Source organism: Girardinichthys multiradiatus, chromosome 6, assembly GCF_021462225.1.
Source record: "Girardinichthys multiradiatus isolate DD_20200921_A chromosome 6, DD_fGirMul_XY1, whole genome shotgun sequence".
In the NCBI taxonomy this organism is placed as follows: Eukaryota; Metazoa; Chordata; class Actinopteri; order Cyprinodontiformes; family Goodeidae; genus Girardinichthys; species Girardinichthys multiradiatus.
Window position 1 is genome coordinate 27,605,131 of NC_061799.1, and position 15,740 is coordinate 27,620,870.

Here is a 15,740-nt window from a genome sequence, read left to right on the forward strand (position 1 = left end):
AGCAGCTATTCCCACTTTCCTTTTACAGATGTGAAGAAATCTGCTATGGCTCTCCAACGAGGGAGATAAAGTGTCAGTCACCACTGCTGTAGTGTGGCCTATATATTTTTTTTCCATCAGAAGAGGAAAACCTGATACTTAATTTGTCAACAAGAGGGTTCCAGAAGAGAGGGTTCTGTTTCAGTAGATTAACACTTCTATTCTTGTCTCTCCGTTACTCGCCTCCGCTGTGTGTAGGACTGCTTGACTCCACTTGGTACACCACAGGGAATAAAAGAAACAATACGTGCTGCTGAAGTCACTCTGATATGGTAATAACTATGATATTGATATGGTTCTTCATATTAAAGCAAAATAAAAATAACTTGTTCCTTACTAGGTCTCGAATTAACATTTATACAACTTCAGATAAACGACATGACATATTACACAGTTTGATTATTTAAATAGAAAAGAACTAAGCCAAAACACAGAAGCAGTGTGTGTAAATAAAGTGCATCCTGTCTTTTAGTGGTTTAAAACCACTGTTAACAGCAAATTTCTGATGAAATCTTTTTCTGTATGACCTCATTAATTTCTTACCATGCTGTGCTCAATTCACTCCAATTCACGTCTCCCCATCATGCCTGAAAGTCTGTGCACATCAACTCGCCCCGATTTTCACTCGGATCTTCAACAAGTCACTGGAGACGTGTGAGGTCCCCTCCAGCTTCAAACAATCCACCATCATCCCGGTTCCCAAGAAACCCACCTTCCTAGGATTAAATGACTACAGGCCTGTAGCCCTGACGTCTGTGGTCATGAAGTCCTTTGAGCGGCTGGTGTTGAAGCACCTGAAAGACATCACAGGCCCCCTGCTGGACCCCCTGCAGTTTGCTTACCGAGCAAACAGGTCGGCAGATGATGCTGTTAACTTAGGTCTACACTTCATCCTGCAACACCTCGACCACCCAGGGACGTACGCCAGGATCCTGTTTGTAGACTTCAGCTCGGCCTTCAACACCATCATACCAGACATCCTCCACCAGAAGCTCACCCAGCTCAACGTCCCAGCCTCCACCTGTCAGTGGATCAACAGCTTCCTGACGGACCGACAGCAGCAGGTGAGACTGGGGAGCATCTTCTCCCGCAGCAGATCAATAAGTACTGGTGCCCCCCAGGGGTGTGTTCTATCCCCACTCCTCTTCTCCCTCTATACAAATGACTGCTCCTCATCGGACTCGTCCATGAAAGTCCTGAAGTTTGCAGACGACACCATTGTCAGTGGACTGATCCAGGACGGTGATGAGTCTGCATACAGACAGGAGGTGGATCGGCTGGTACACTGGTGTTGTCAGAACTACCTGGAACTCAACCCACTCAAGACTGTGGAAATGGGAAATGGTGGTGGACTTTCGGTGAACACCACCCCGATACACCCCCTCACCATCCTCAAAAACACCGTAGCAGCTGTGGACCACTTCAGGTTCCTAGGAACCACCATCTCTGAGGACCTGAGATGGTCTTCACACATAGACACTGTTCGAAAGAAGGCCCAGCAGAGACTGTACTTCCTGAGGCAACTTAAGACGTTCAACCTTCCACAGGAGCTGCTGGTCATCTTCTACGCTGTCATCATTCAGTCTGTCCTGTCTTCATCCATCTCAGTGTGGTTTGGCTCATCCACAAAACAGGACAGGTCCAGACTGCAATGAATAATCAGGACTGCAGAGAGAATAATCAGGCCTGCCTTCCCTCCTTCCAGGACTTATACAGGTCAAGGGTCAGGGAAAAGAGCTGGAAAAATCTCTGCAGACACCACACACCCTGCACATAAACTATTTAGAGTACCACCCTCAGGCCGTCGTTACAGAGCACTGTTTACAAAAACCAGCCGCCACAGAGACAGTTTCCTCTCCCAAGCTGTTTCTGTGATGAACATTTAGTAGAGTACCAAACAACCTCATACTGAAGTTGCAAATCCGCCTTTGTATATGTGTATATTGTATATATGTATTTAAGGACATAAGGATATATGCAGAATATATCTTATAACACAAAAAAACAAAAAAGAAACCCAGGGAGCAAAGTGTATCGGAGTCAAATTCCTTGTTTGTTATATGTACGAACTTGGCAATAAAGCTGATTCTGATTCTGAATTTGTTGGACCAGGTTTGCAGGTGGTTATACATAGTTCTTCAAAAGTCCCATCACAGCATTTCAGTAAAATCTGGACATCAAATCAGTTGTGGCAAACATCTTGAGCTTCTGCTCTGTTGTAAATCTGCCTGAGATCATTGTTGTGCTGCATAATCTATTTTTAGTGAGGCTTCAGCTGTCAGACAGAAGGCCTCCCGTTTCACTCTATAGTATATTGGTATTTAGTTCATGGTCAGGTCAGAGTTTCAAGGATTAGCATGGATGGTCATGGAAGAAATGCCAAATATTGAGAATAGAGCTGACAAAATCATGCTTAAATGAATCTATCCAGTAAAGACAACTCTTCGGCAAGGGTTTTCGGATGTCTTATTCTAAGCAGAAATGTTTTGGGACCTGGAAGAAGGTACAGTGGGTTGCAAAAGTATTTAGACCCCAGGAACCTTTTCACATGTTGTCACATTACAACCAAAAACATTAATGCATTTTATGTGATAGACCAATTGAAAGTTGCACATAATTGTGAAATAGTACCTTTCACAATTATGGATACAGGCTTTTAACATTTTTTTTACAAATCAAAATCTGGAGAGTGACGTGCAGTGTATTCAGTCCTTTTTAATCTGATACCCTTAAATAAAATCTAGTGCAACCAGTTACAATCAGAACTCCCCTAATCTGTGAATAGAGTTCACTTGTTTGTAATTTATTCAGTATAAATTCAGCTGTTATGGTTGCAGAGGTTTTTTTCATATTATTTGTGAACACAAATCATCAGAAAGGCCAAGAAACACACCTGGCAGGTCAAGAATAACGTTTTAGCAGGCCCAGTTATATTTGAGTTTGGTTTAACATGGCAAGAAAAATAGCTCTCACATCTGAACAAAGTTCATTGCTTGAGTATAGAAAAGGAATATGTATGAACTATGCATACAAATTTCCATTTGTGGCTTATACGTGGTTGTGTAGTGATAGTAAAGTAGATTCGTCTTTTCTATTTGTAAGGGATGTGATATTAGGTCAATCCTGCTGAAATCCTTTCTGCCAGGTCCTATACTTGAAGGTTTTTGCCACAGGGGCTTATTAACGTGAACAAATTCAGCTGGCAGATTTGCATTTAATTCTTATCTTTACAAGTCAAAATTAAAATCCATAATTTAGGAGCTTTCATGCAGCTTAATTATTCTGGTATTCATGGCAGTTCTTTTTGCACTGGGGTAGATCTCACAGGCTCTGAGATCATTTTCAGCAAGAAATTAAATGTTTAAATATCCTCATTGATCTTTGAAATGTTGAGTAGGGTTTTATAACAGTCTATCAGCATGCGACATCCTGAGTTGGCAATATTTGTTTCTCCTACTTTGAAAAAGTTATCCAAACCTTAAAGATTGGGAGTAAATTTGCTTTTCAGCAACTTAAAATCAAGATAAGAGACAGAAAGGAGGTTTACAAGAAGAAGCTGGAGAGCAAGCTCCAGCAAAACAGTATCAGTGTGGTCAGGGATGAAGATCACAGGCTTCAAGCAGAAGGAAGATCGGACCGATGGACATCTGGACAGAGGCAATGAACTGAACACATTCTTCAATAAGTTCAGTTCAGAGTTCTTCTCCCCTGCCCACAGCCAAACAGACATCCCATCCTCTTTTGGCCCAAAGCTTCCCTGTCACACCTCAAAGGTTTTACCTTCCACATCAGAGCTTCTGCTTCTACATGTTCGTCCTCAACTAAATCAGAAGATGTTGATGCTCCCTTTGCCTCCCCCTTCTCCTGGGCAGGCCTGGGAAGAGCAGCTCTGTGGGATTCTGTAGCACCTCTTCAACCTTGGCCTGGCCCAGAAGAAGGTTCCAGTGTTGTGAAAGACCTTCTGTCTTGTTCCAGTAACAAAGAAAACTACCCATTAATCCGTAATGACTATAGACCTGTTGCCCTGACATCCCACATCATGAATGTCCTAAAAAGACTCTTTTTTCTTTTCTCGGCACTAGTGGCCTTTATTCTTCCCTGTATTTATTTTGACAGTTAGAAAGGAAATGGTGACGGAGAGAGAGGGGAAGACATGCGGCAAAGACACGCGCTTAACCCCCTACACCACCAGCGTTGCGCCATTTTTCCTGCTAAAATAGTTAATCAGTAGATGAAGGAAGAGAACAAAGTAGTACCTATAGATGTATAAAGTTGATGAGCCACACATTGAAGAAGTGGGCAAGAGCAGCCTAAGTGAGGCTAAGGCCAAAGGTTCAGATCAGTCAGCACTAGTTTGGTTTCATGTCCAGAAATAATACCACAGATGCAATATTTGTTCTAAGAGTTCTGGTAGGGAGATACAGAGAAGTAAACCTAGAAAAAGTACCTGATGGGTGCCTAGAGAGGAACTGTGGGACTACATAAGATAATCACTGGTGGCCGAAAAATATGTGAAGGCCATGTAGGACACAAATGAAGACAGTGAGACAATGGTGAGGTGTGCAGTCAGTCACAGAGGGGTTAAAAATCAGGCTGGGGTTACATCAGGGATCTACTCTGAGCCCATTTTTGCATGCAGTGATGATGGAAAGGTTGATGGATAAGTTCAGGCAGGAGGCTCTGTAGACTATGATGTTAGCAGAGGACATTGTAGTCTGTGGACAGGAGTAGGAAGCAGATGAAGGAGAACCTGAAGTGGTCGAGGTTTGCATTAGAAAGAATAGGAATGAAGGTCAGCTGAAACAAGACAGAATACATGTGGGAGAACAAGGGTGATGCAGGAAGAAAGATGAAGCTGCAGCAGAAGTAGCAAAGGTGGATGAGTTTAAGTAGCTGTGGTCAACCATCCAAAGTAGTATACAGTGGAAGACAGAAACAAATAAGAGCATGCAGGTTGAAATGGATGGAGATGAGCATCAGGAGTAATGTGTGACAGAAGGGAAACAGCAAGATTGAAGGGAAACTCTAAAAGACAGTTGTGAGGCATCCTATGACATCGGCTTTGATAACAGTTTCAATGCCGCTATCTAAAAGAAAGGAGACTGAGCTGGAGGGGAAATAGTTGAAGATGCTGAGATTTTCCTTGTGAGTTGCCACTCAAAGAAAGTCTGGCAGGTTTAGAAATGACCCCAAAGCTGCTGTGGCTTCCCCTGAGGGGAGCAGCTAAAAGAAGATATATGTTTGCACTTTTGAGACTGAGACAACTGTATAATCATTTTAAAGCCCAATATGGTATATTTACAACAGAATGTTGTCTTGCAATAAAATGACTGTTTTTTGTCTATTTAGACAAAGAGATCAAAATGCTACCGATGATAGATGTATGAGGGAAAAAAATGGAAAACTCCAAAGATGACCTCTTCTTGTGTCACATGAGTAAAATATAACACATGACCTGAATGGGGAGAAAAATGCACATGCTTTGCAAATAAAATCTAAACTACATGGATTAAAATATGTCAGCATATATATTTTTTTTTGAGCCACAAGATGTCAGTTAAAGCTCCTTACTGCGTTTTTAAAAATCAGAAGTACACATTAGTTGGCAGAAAGCACGTCTGTTATTATTATTGCTAAGCACCAGTGGAAAAGTGTAAATAAAACGCTCGGGAGTGTGACAAAACGCTTAAAGGATAGTAATGAGTTTTGCTATATTTAACCAAAATGGTGAAATGAATGAATGAAGAAGTTTCATGTTTGGCCAACAGATGGTGGCAGAAGGCTGAGGATAAAGAAACACAGGTAGCACTGGGCAGTAAAAGGAGCATGGATTTCACATGTGTGATCTACTCTGTTCAGTTTCCAGAAATTACTATTAGTGTTAGATTTAGTATCTTTATTTAAAGCATCTAATCTGTCCTGAGAAGTGAGTTTTGAAAGTTTGTGAAGGCTCACTAACTACGAAGCAGCTTGCTTACTTAAAATAGCATAATTCATTATGGAAATCATAAATAATGATTCTAATCTTCAAAGCAGTGGGTTCATCTTATGTTGAATTAATATGTAATTGCTCAGGCACATTGCTGCTCCTGCACCAAAGAAGGAAAAAATATTTCTTATCCTATTCCAGCTGCCCTAATGTGCATTATCATCTCTGCAGTCGCACTCAACAGGTTTTTGTTACATAACCAATTAGACTGATTTAATTACATAAACAAAGCAAAGGCACTAATTTAGCATGTGTTTGGAATTATCAACGACTAATTTATTGAAACTATAAAAAGTGCTAAGCTCGGTATTTTTTAATCATACACATTTAATGAAAGTCCTTGAGCGCTCAAAGCAAAATGAATTATCTAAACAAATGCTCCATCTGCAAGATTTTTCAGAATATTTGAAAAAAAACAAAAACTTTTATAGTACTCTATTATTAATGTGTGAAAGAAGTTTCAAAGCAGCAGGCGGTCTAAAAGCTGAGAGCTGAAAAATATCTTTCATTACACTGTCTTTGGATTACTCTACTGTTTTTAAGATGTCTTAAGTTTACCTCTTGCAGACTTCTTTCAAATGTCTATGCAAAGGAATTATGATTGATGTATTGGCTGCAGTTTTGCTTTCAGTGTTCCCTTTACTTTTTCTATCAAGAGCTTATTAGTGTGACCACACTGCTGCAGATCATGATTGACAGTGACAGTCATCTGGCCTTTAACACCTGCTGCATTCAAACCATGGAGACAGTTCGTCTCGTTCTTAAAAAAATAAGATATCTGATAAGAGCGATTTCCAATCAAACTTCTTACTGGCAGCGGGCATACAGAGACGTTTGATGGAGAATGCATAGATATCATATGTTCTATGGTTTTCCGTCTTCAGCTTGCGTTCTTTCTTATTTCCCAATGCAGCTGGGAGCATGCTTGTTTGCTGAATATGCGACCCAGGTGCCAACTTCCATCAAATTAAACTGGCTTTTGTTCATGCTAGTTGCTGTGAAATGAGAGCTTGCTTTAATCTCTGAAAACTGGGAACATTTTGCATGTTGGAGTTAGAGTAGCTGCAGTGCCTTGAGAAAGTATTCACACCCCTTGAATTTGGTCACTTTGCAACTGCAAATTTCAAAAGGTTTAATTTGGATTTTGTGTGACAGACCAACACAAATTAGTGTATTATGTATAGTAGAGGGAAAATAATAGCTTCATTTTTTTTTTTTACCAAAACAAAACCTCCAAAAAACAGGTGTGGCATTCATTCCTCTTGACACTGATACCCCTAAATAAAATCTAGTGCAGCTAAGCATAAACACAGCTGCTCAGGGAACATTAAGGAACACACTGAACAGGTCAGCATATTTATGCGTTAAAATGATCTTGTCAAAGTCCAGACCTAAATCCAAATATATAATATGTGGTAAAACTTAATGATGATGTTGCCATCCAAACTGACTGAGCCATCTTGCAGAGAAGTATGGGCAACATTTAATTTTATAGATCTGCAAGGCTTGTAGAGACATACCCCAAAATACTTGCCACTATAATTGCTGTGAAAGGTGGTTTCTACAATGTTTTGACTCAGAGGCTGAATACAAATGCAAGCTACACTTTTCAGATTTTTATTTGTGGAAAAAAAATAGTGAACCATGTATGCTTTTCCTTTCGGTCCACAATCGTGATGTACCTTTTATTGATCTATCACATGAAACCCTAGTAAAATAAGCTGAAGATTCTGGTTTAATCGTTAAAAAAATGTACAAAAATGTGTTTAAATGCGTTTTCTAGGCAATGAATACTGAACATTAGTCATTACTGAGAGCTGCAAAAAAAAAAACCATATTTAGTATGATTTTACTGGCACGTATATAGTTAGAAAGGGCAACTATATATATTGCATCATCTACTCATGTGTCTTTTTCATTGTCTATTTTCTCTGTTGCATAATTGCCAGGCAGGTTATTGTGATGATTTGCACGTTGTGATTTTGTCCTTCTACTAAAATCCAATCACACCCTCCTCCCATCTCAAGCACAATTACGTGATGGGTGACGTTTCACCATGCGGAGGAGGGCTCTGGGCAGGGACCACTTTGACCGTACGAGAACTGAACACTGTTTCATTTCAGAGCAGAAGCGACGGCGTTCAACGCGAGTGGACCAGGGCGCCGAGCAAAAGCCCATTGTCTCCTTCAAACAGGGCAACTACGGAAAACGGCGTTGACCAAAACAGCGGTGTGGGAGGAGTGTCCGACCGGTAGGCACTGCGGGTTTGTAAAGACACTGAAAAAAAAGAGGGGAGGCCCTGGACAGATCTGGCCAACAACGGAAAATGAACCTCAGTCAAGTTGTGATAATATGAGCCGCGTTTTGTTGCAGTTGGCGACCAACTATTGATGCTTCTGTGTCGATCGCTTTCCAGACCACCGCATCGCGCGAACTTCTTTTGTTCGCCTCGCCTCAGTCCTAATTTCTAGCCTCCACATTTCTGTCGCTGAAGAGTTCGCCTTTTCATAAAAAAAGAAAACAACCAATAATGAATTTCCAGTCGAGCGTCCCAGTGTCCGGTCTCTCGCAGCAGTCTCAGCCGGCCATGCCCACTCCAGGGACGGTCCCGGCGCCCGTTCCCGTCCCGGTGCCCCAGTCCATCCCGTCCCAGTTCGGATCCGGGTCGTCTGCGAGCTCAGGGGCTGGTCAATTCGGTTCGGGTACTGTTTCGGGCCAGGCTTCACAGTCCGGTCCGGCAGGCTCGCAGTTTGTTTTGTCCAACTCAGCGGCCATCAGAGCGGAGATCCACCGGTTCGAGTCCGTCCACCCGAACATCTACGCAATCTACGATCTGATCGAGCGCATCGACGACCTGGCTCTGCAGAACCAGATCAGAGAGCATGTCATCTCTATTGAAGGTGAGCAATTTAATAATCAGTTGTTTCCTTCATTAAGAGGAAGGGATGTTGTGTATCCCTGTTAATCCCACTTGGTAACATGGTAATAGGCACAGCCCCAGTGTCAACAATCACATTTGGATGGGGGCGTAGCCGATCTCTTAGTCCTTATTCATGGACCGAACTGCACCCATGCACTGCAGTGTGAACAATAACAGAGCTCAGCTGCATTCACGGGAGGCACTGCAATCAGTCCTCTGAAAATGAGCTTTGTTGCCTAATGGGATTTGCTTTTATTCTGACACTGACCTGTAATGAGAGAGAGAGAGAGATCCATTTGGCTAATAGAGGCATTGGCTGCCAAACATACAGGCATGTGTTTCATGAAAGTGAAAAAACATTTAGTAGTAGGAGGGTAAACAAATATTGATTGACTATTAGAGATAACATCTATCTATCTATCTATCTATCTATCTATCTATCTATCTATCTATCTATCTATCTATCTATCTATCTATCTATCTATCTATCTATCTATCTATCTATCTATCTATCTATCTATCTATCTATCTATCTATCTATCTAAATTATAAATTATAGCCTTTCACGCTCTTCATTCAATCAGTGGCCATGGGACTGTGTTATCAGTCAAAGCTGGGCTGGATTATTTCTGGCTTGGCCATTTCTAAACTTTAATTTTCATCTGGTCAAGACATTGTTTTAATAATTTGGATGTATGCTTCCCTCACTGCGATGCCCCCCCCCCCCACCTTTAGCTTTATAGTGGACAATGAAGGATTTGACCAGGGCTGCATTGCGATACTGTTGCTGTAAATTGCACTAATGGTATCTATTACAATGAATCATTATTTTCCAGAAATATTTCTTCTTTTACCACTACGTGATGTCATGTGCACTGTTCTTGAGTTTTAGCATCTTAGCCACTGAGATAAACACTTTGTGAAGTTAGAGTCCAGTCATCTGGCCAAAGCTCTTACAGGTATTAAAGTATAAATTCATGACACTTGAAATATTATATTCCACCAAAAATTGCATTCAAACAGACCTTTACAATTGCGATATTTAGATAGTGATAACAATTAGTTATATTGTAGGTTTGTACAGCTCCAGTTTTGACTCGAATGTGGCTGGTATATATATATATATATATAATGTGTGTGTTGTGTGGAGGAATACAATGGTTACAGTCCCCCCTACTATAAGGGGAGCAACAAGATTATGTCAGCTGAAGAAGATGCGTTGTGACATGTAGGCATCTTAAATTATAGTAGCAGTTGTCCGTTTTTGTCACCCTGCCTGTCATCCAGTCCTTTATCCAATTATTGCCTGTGAGTATATTGTCTGTTGAAACTGGGCTGCTATAGGTTGCAAAGAGTTCTGTTTCCCCTCACAAAAACACATTGAGGCCTATTTATTTTTCAGTATATGACATTGTGTTTTTGTTCTACCGTAACACACCATAAATTAAATAATGTATGCAAGTATCTACTGCAGGATTGATATTTTTTAGTAAGAGTTAACCAGATTTGATGATCCAATTAAGCAGATGCACTGCACAAGCTATACCAACTGAGGCAAAACATTTGCAACCTTATAGAGAAAAATTATGTATCTTAATCATTATGTTTTTTATAAGGCCGCTTGTTTAAAATGTTATGGCTTTAGACCATACAGGATAACAGTCATGATGGTTTCAGAAACCATCCATGTGAAACAGAAAATCAACTTAAGAGAGTCAACTGTACTTTGTTAACATTTAAAGAAATAGATGATTTTCTTTTGCCTTTTTTGAATAGTTGAATATTTTTTCTCAATAAAGGCATGCCTTTATTATGCCTTAATGGAACAACACTGGAGCCTTTTATCTCTCTGATGTGCTTTAAAACAACCTAAAGGTCATGTTATTCCCTCTCTTGTTATCTTGTCCTTTTCTGCATTGAAAAGAAGCACAATCCTGACCTAATAACAAGCAATAAAATGGATTCCTCTGTAAGTATCTAGAATGCCTTCAAAGGACAAGTTTGAGTAGCTGAACTTAACTTTTGTTGATTTGTTTTCCCTCAGGCCTGTGTGTTTTCTTTAGCTGAGGATTCGTGCTTTCTCATATAGCAGCCAAACTACTCAGAAAACACCACATAAATTTGCTGTTGTTTTTTTACAACATCACATTTCAAACTATAAAAGATGTAGCTTTGAGAAAAATATGTCTAACATAAAATAACAAGTTATATTTATATTCTCATAATTGTCTTTTAATTTCTGGCAAAGAAAGTGATTTAAATTGCAGGTAAACAACTAAATCAACTTTGTTTTACTCATTTAGCAACATATATCAATTAAAAGTTAGGACACACTGCTCCTTAATAGCTTTTCTTACCCCCTTAGGTTGTAATAAGTTATGTGAGGCACTTTTTATAACCATTTACTGGTCTGTCATCAGCTGTAAGATGTTTGAGGGGTTTCCTGCCCATTTCAATTCATTGCACAGCATCTCAGTGAGTTCCAGATCTGGGCTTTACCTCGGTCCAGCACTGTTCACTTCTTAATTCCAGTCAGTCCTTGGTGGTTTAGCTCATCGTTGTCCAATGAGCTAAACCCCTTCCTGCCACTCCCTAATTTGAAGACGTTTGCTCAGACCAGCTCTCCATCTAACGGGTCCGGATCTCCCTAAACCTGCCGAGTCTTCTCTGAACAGAATTTCTTGGGAATTTGTTTTAAGCTGGTATTGGGAAGAACACGCATAGCCTCTAACAGCCTACACCCAGGAGTCGCACCCTTTTTCAGCCAATGAGTTGGCTGGACTGAGTAGCCCTGCAGTTAGCCAGATCACATCGATTATTCCTGTTAACAACTTCTAACTTCCCTAATTTTACAACTTGAACTTGGTATTTGGGCTAGGTTAGCTTTAGTGACTTGGATTGAGTCTCAGTGGTATTGTTTTAATACGTTTGGGCTTAGAGCAACCTTTAAGAACTTACCATAATTATTCCTGAACCTTGTACCAAGACACCAAAATAATTTGGTTTCTGTACAGACGTGCTATTTCAGATAAACAATATCAAGAACTGACATTAGGTTCCGTTATGACATTTTAGGGAGACTTCTTTTGGCATCTTGTGGTCTGCTCTTGTGAGCTTTATTACACTGCCAAACCTGGGTGTTTTCTTGATCATTTTAAATTCGTAAACTTTTTTTGTTATGTAGAGTGGGATGGCTGATTTCAATTTTTTTTAGACATCTTTAAATCCCTTACCAGATAAAGATTAAGCAGCTACAGTCGTCTTTCTAAAGGCCTCAGACAGCTTTTTTGATTTTACCATGTTGTTCACTATTAGATGAACACACCAAACTAATATATGATGTCTAGACAGGAAAAACCTTCTTCAAAATGCTGCGTAATACTCTTCTTATCATGTGGACCCGATGTGATATGCCTATATGTAATTTTAGCCATTTTTAGTGGGGATAGATTTAGGGGAGGGGTAATTATTTCCCCCTCCAGAGATTGCATTTTTAAAATAACATTTAACAGAAATTTTAAATGGTCTTTTGTTCAGTTTTAATTGTTTAATTATACTACTTGAAATTCTCAGTGTCCTTCAGATTGATTTAAACATCCATATGTCCAAATTTGTTAGAAAAATGCACAGGCTTTCATAAGATGCCGTAAGACATTCAGGATTTTTGTATCCCTTTGATAAAACATACGTGCAGCTGGATGAAAAAAGTCTGCGCCTTTTCATCGCCTCAAACGAGATGAGGTTCTCTTATTGATTCCAACTTCGGATCCTTTGAAGAGCTTCATGATCCGACATTGACTGACTTGTCTTCACCTGCGCTGTATAGAGCCGTAGATCTATGCTTCTCAATCTTGCATCATTGCAGAGTCTGTTGCTAAGAAACCAGTGGCTCATGTATTTAGCTGGAGAAAGAGTGAATAGAAATTACACCCCCCTACAAAATGAATTCCCATTGCTACGAAGGTCTCCCTCTTGTTTTGTTGATTAATAAAACCTTGTATTTATATGGCGGTGACACACCGGCCCTGTTCTTTTTTGCCCGTGCTGTTCCTTTTTGCGCAGTGAGTGACATTTGGGGTGCTGTAAACCTTTTTCAATTTGCAAAAGCAAATAATATACAAGAACAAATGGTGGTTAGTTTTAGCTCTCCTGGCTTTATTAAAACCAGTGTTTTCTTAGATGAGGATCATTAAATCTGAAAGTCTGGAGAAGCAATAAATTCACAATGTGCTGAAGGAATTATCTGGCCAAAATGTAGGAGTGAACTGTTAAAAAAAGAGTTACAAACCTATTTGAGTAGGCTTTGATTAAACATGGCTGGAATCTGGAGGTCTTAGGTCAAACATTTCTTCACAACACACTCTAAAATGTGTGACATATTTTTGCATGTTTAATCCAAAGGGCAATAAACTCTGTGACCTACATATTTACACAGGGTCACTATAACACAGAGAATGCTACAAGCTAATGTGGTAATGGAGCACCGCGTTTTTGGTGCACGAGCAATTTTTTTGTGATCAAATGTAACAAGTTGTTACCAGTGTGGATCAAAATAATTGCAAACATTCATTAATTCATGACTTTGAAAGGTCCCGGGATTCGATTTCAATCTATATTTGTTATTAAGAGCCTGAGCTAAAATGAGCAAATTTTGTTTTTCCCTGACTAGAAAGTTAAAATTTAATTTTGTTGTATCTTGAGCTGGAATCAGATTGCATGAATGCGTGAGGGATAAAATCACAGAGGCATGGAGACAGATGCACAGATGTTATCTGTAATATAATTTTGAATATGTGAAAGAAATGAAAGTTTATGAGAGACAACAGTGCTATTAAAAGGCTGAACCCTGAGGATGGTAAGATTTGCTCTGTTCTAAAAAGAATTTCTGTTCTTTTTATTGTTTTAGGTTCATTGTAATTACAAGTTACAACACTTGAAGGTTTTCACAATAACCACATATTACAACCACAAACTTCATTGTTTTTTATTGCTATTATATGTGATAAACAATGTGAAAAACAATCTGAAAAGTATGGTGTGCAGTTTTATTCAGCCACCCTGAGTAAATCCTTTGTAGAACCACATTTTGCTGCAATTCTAAGGGGAAACCTTTTGGGGGTATGTCTACCAGCTTTACTTACAGTTTACGTATCTTGAGACTGGATATTTTGCCCATTCTTCTTTTCAAAATAGCTCATGGACAATAAACAAACTGCCTTCCTGCCCTATATTAAGATCCTTCCTTCTTCCCATTAACTTCCTTAAAGGTTAGATTTGTGAAGTGCAGGACTAATCCTTGTTGTGACAACAGATTCTGCTAACTGTGAACTTTGAATCTCAGCTGCTTCCAAAAAGTGCTGCTTAGCTGCTTGTCTGGTTAATGCTCTCCTTACCCGGCCTGTCAGTTTATGTGGAGGGCTGGGTCTTTGTTGTTTTGCGGTTGTGCCATAATCTTCATTTTCGGCTTATGGATTGATCAGTGCTCTGTTAGATGTTCAAAGTGCTAACCTAACCCTGTTTTAAACTTTTACACAACTTCATGCCTGACCGTTGTGTTTGTTGGTCTTCATGATCCTATTTGTTTACCGATATTCTTTAACAAACGTAAGAGGCCTCCACAGAACAGCTGTATTTGGGTAATTTTAATACACACAGGTGGACTATATTTACTATTTTGTATGACTTTTCAAGGCAGTTGGCTGCTCTGGGTTTTATGTAGGGGTGTTAGAGAAAATGGGGTCTGAAGACAAATACACCCCACCCTTTTCAGATGTATATTTATAAAAAAATATTCAAAACCATGTATCATTTTCCTTCTTCCCAAGGCACTGTAGCTTCTGGTTATTGGCTGATGTGTTTATCTGTTGAAGTATGTGATGCAGTTGCTAACTGCACAGCATCTGTTGAAGGGCAGGTGTTGTTCAGATAAGGCTCGAACGAGATGTAAAGTTTTGACTCATCACCTCTGTTATTAGCCTAAAGGTAGCATTGTACTTTCTCAGCTACATGTTATGATCTATGGACACAGGCATATGGGTATTTCTTGGGATTCAGTGTTTCATTGTGGTAATATTATCCTGCATCTTGAGTAATAACTGCCATTTCATAAAGTTGCAAAAGCTAAAACTCGTTCACATTTCATGACGCCAGGACCAATGTCAGAGCAAAGGCAGTCACCCAAATCCACAGCTACTCAAGAAGGGTGCTTAGGATTTCAAGAAAGGACCAATAGACTTGCACAATAGGACATTGTGTGTACAACTGGCAAAATGGATGTCACAGAGAGATACAGAAAGCACAAAGACTGAAGCCTCTGAGCTCTCTGTGGTGTTGTATTGCACCTAAGCAGCTCCCTGGTACAAACTGCATCTCGTTTGAGTCCGAGGGCATCAGTTCTCATCTGTTAATAACAAGAGGAAGATAACAGATAGAAGATTATTGCTAAAATACGATTTATTTCCTCAGAAGCACTGGGAGTTAGGGCTAAAATATATCATTATCTGTGCTATACATCCTGTAGTTTAAGAAGCAGAGTAGTATACCTAATAAACAAACATTTATTAACTATGCCAACTGAAATAAGAGTCAGAAAAGATCTTGCAGTTGTTTGTAAAGTTTCAGGTTGTCTGTGGTTGTGTGGTTTGAATTTGATTTGATGAACAAGGCTTCAGGCCGTCTATGTCAGGTGAAAGGCCACTGCAGTGTCTGAGAGGTAAAAACTGGAAAATAATGCGCTCATTATATTTTAAAACTGTATCTGTGAGTTTGTGATGGCTAGATTTAGAAATGTCA

The 15,740-nt window shown here is 39.8% G+C and overlaps 1 protein-coding gene across 2 annotated transcripts in view; it reads left to right on the top strand.

Moving 5' to 3' along the window:
• Positions 1–7,640: 7,640 nt before the first annotated feature.
• Positions 7,641–15,740, top strand: part of agap3 (ArfGAP with GTPase domain, ankyrin repeat and PH domain 3) — a 188,696-nt gene continuing 180,596 nt past the window's right edge. Inside the window, exon 1 of one of the 2 annotated variants that reach the window (XM_047367260.1) lies at positions 7,641–8,928. In XM_047367260.1, the coding sequence (XP_047223216.1) occupies positions 8,559–8,928 (370 nt within the window). In that variant the 5' untranslated portion in view covers positions 7,641–8,558. The remainder of the gene's footprint in view (positions 8,929–15,740) is intronic. The other variant, XM_047367259.1, reaches the window with a different exon arrangement.